The 2,296-nt window shown below is 44.7% G+C and overlaps 1 protein-coding gene across 1 annotated transcript in view; it reads right to left on the minus strand.

Annotated features, from left to right (window-relative positions):
- PIGU (phosphatidylinositol glycan anchor biosynthesis, class U) overlaps positions 1-1,867 on the minus strand; it is a gene marked incomplete at its 5' end in the record, with an annotated part of 15,224 nt that extends 13,357 nt beyond the window's left edge. The window contains 2 exons of the mRNA XM_009072512.1: positions 78-137; positions 1,803-1,867. Of these exons, the coding sequence (XP_009070760.1) occupies positions 78-137; positions 1,803-1,867 (125 nt within the window). The remainder of the gene's footprint in view (positions 1-77; positions 138-1,802) is intronic.
- Positions 1,868-2,296: the final 429 nt, after the last annotated feature.

The raw sequence follows: 2,296 nt of genomic DNA on the forward strand, positions 1-2,296 counted from the left end.
CAGTTCCTGCAGGACTGAAACACTCAAGTGTTTCCCTGGATGGGGTTGTTCAAGAGGAGCTTTCCAAGAGCACTTACCATGAACACCAGTTCAGCATATTCAATCAGGAAGTGAAAGAGATAGATTATCAGTGGGGTCTGAAAGAGAGCAGAAGGGAAACCCACATCAAATGTTGTCCCAGTAAAACACTGATTTGATGAGCAAAACTTAGTAGTACTAGAGACACTGCCAAAGTGAGTTCTCTTTGGCTTCTTCTTCCACACTGACACTTCAGAGCAAAGTGATCAACCCAAGCACACTTAGTGGCCTTCTTCCTTGCAAAATCCTCTACAGACTTCATAAAAGACACCATCAACTTTGAAAATTATATTCTGTTCCAACTTTTCAACTCTACTACTACAGTGGTAGACTCAGAATACAAAGAGCAGCTTTAGATAGTAATTTTTTTCTAAAGTATATAGTTTTTCAGGTTGCCTGCAGGTACTTCTGAAGGATTTCCTACATAGCTGGTTTCACTGTTGAGCCCCTTGTTCAGATGAGTCTTTTATAAAGCAAAAGGAAGAAAACATCTTAAAAAACACAAAGCAGTTGAATTAGAGCCCTATCAGCCTTTTACTCCCCATATTTTCCCTTCTAGCGTAAAAGGAAAAGCATATTTCTGAATTATTCCTATCACACAATAAGAGAAGTGCTACATTTACATGCTGCAAATTCAGTCTTCACTGTGAGAAAAGAGATTTTTTTAAAATACTTTTTAAACAATGTGATGGTCTAAATAACATGGGAAAATATTTCAGTCTGGGAGAAAATTTTGTCCAAAGAGGAACTTACTGAAAAGACACAAGTTTTTAGAGGGACACACAGTACCTTCCTCAACCCAGGTGACACTGTATATGAGTGTACCTTCGGATCAATAAGACACTCGAGGGCACAAACCCCAGAGGTATTTTTTCTTTTTTTTAAGGATTGAGGTGTTTTCAAGATGAGGAATAAATACACTGCATGCTTGTGCTAGCACTACTATTTCTGCAAAAGCAGGAACTCCAGAAGCTGTTACCCAGTACACTGTCTCAGGCTCACACTGACACTGTGTCCCTGCCCCAGCTTCTGCCCACAAACACATCTGGGTGTGAGCAGAGTATTTTACATGTCACAGAGTTCTCCTGCCTCAAGCTTTCCTTTTGCAGTAACGAATACTACAATGTCTATCACATAAGGACATGGAACTGTTGAGGCAGGTTCAGAGGAAGCCATGAAGTTGATCAGCTGGATCACCAGCTGGAGCACCTTCCAGCACAGGCTGAGAGAGTTGGGGCAGCTCAGCCTGGAGAAGAGAAGGTTGTGTGGAGACCTCAGAGCAACCTGCCAGGAGCTGAAGGGGCTCCAGGGAAGCTGCAGAGGGACTCTTGGTTAGGAACTGCAGGGACAGGACAAGGAGCAATGGGGAGAAATTGAAAGAGGGAAATTGAGATTAGATATTAGGAAGAAGTTGTGAGGGTGGTGAGACACTGGCACAGGTTGCCCAGAAAGGCTGTAGCTGCCCCAGCCCTGGCAGTGTTCAAAGCTAGGTTGGCTAAAGCCTTGAGCAACCTGCTCTGGTGGGAGGTGTCCCTGCCCAGGGCAGGGGGTTGGTGTGGTTGTTCTTTTAGGTCACATAATTCTTGCACAGACAACCACATGACTTCAGGTTCCCTGAAGTCTCTGGGACAAGGTATGTCCTCAGCCTTTGCCAAGCTGTGAGCAGCAAGACTTAGACATGTGCCACTGGAACCCCACATTTAAAAGGAGCCATGCAAACCAACCTCATGGAAAACAGCTCCGGAATATGGCGACACCCCCAGATCCAGCAGGGCTAATCCTTCAACCACTGAAACACAGACAGAACAGCTGCATTAGACCCTGTGATGTGGAGGGGGAGAGAGACTTCATGAGGGTAAAACTGTAGTTTTTAAGCCACCCACACTGGTAAGCATCTGGCATCGAGTGGGTGACAGAAAGCCTCAGAACCACAGCCGACTAGCACTGATTGCTCTCCCAGCTCTGCCATGCACGTTCCTGCATAGGCACTCGGAATCTATTTGTTTCAGCTAAAAATGTTCTAGCTGAAACCTTTTGCACTCCATATAAATACATGAGTGGTGTTTACTGATTTTAAGTCCCCCTGTAGGTGATACCTGGCACCTGCGCTGGAGAAATACCGAATTCTAAGGACAACTCACAGCATAATATAGAACTGGAACTACTTGGTCTAATTAGATGTCGAGAGTCCTACAACGTCCACAATCATGAGAGCAGA

Source organism: Acanthisitta chloris, unplaced genomic scaffold, assembly GCF_000695815.1.
Source record: "Acanthisitta chloris isolate BGI_N310 unplaced genomic scaffold, ASM69581v1 scaffold4624, whole genome shotgun sequence".
NCBI classification, from domain to species: Eukaryota; Metazoa; Chordata; class Aves; order Passeriformes; family Acanthisittidae; genus Acanthisitta; species Acanthisitta chloris.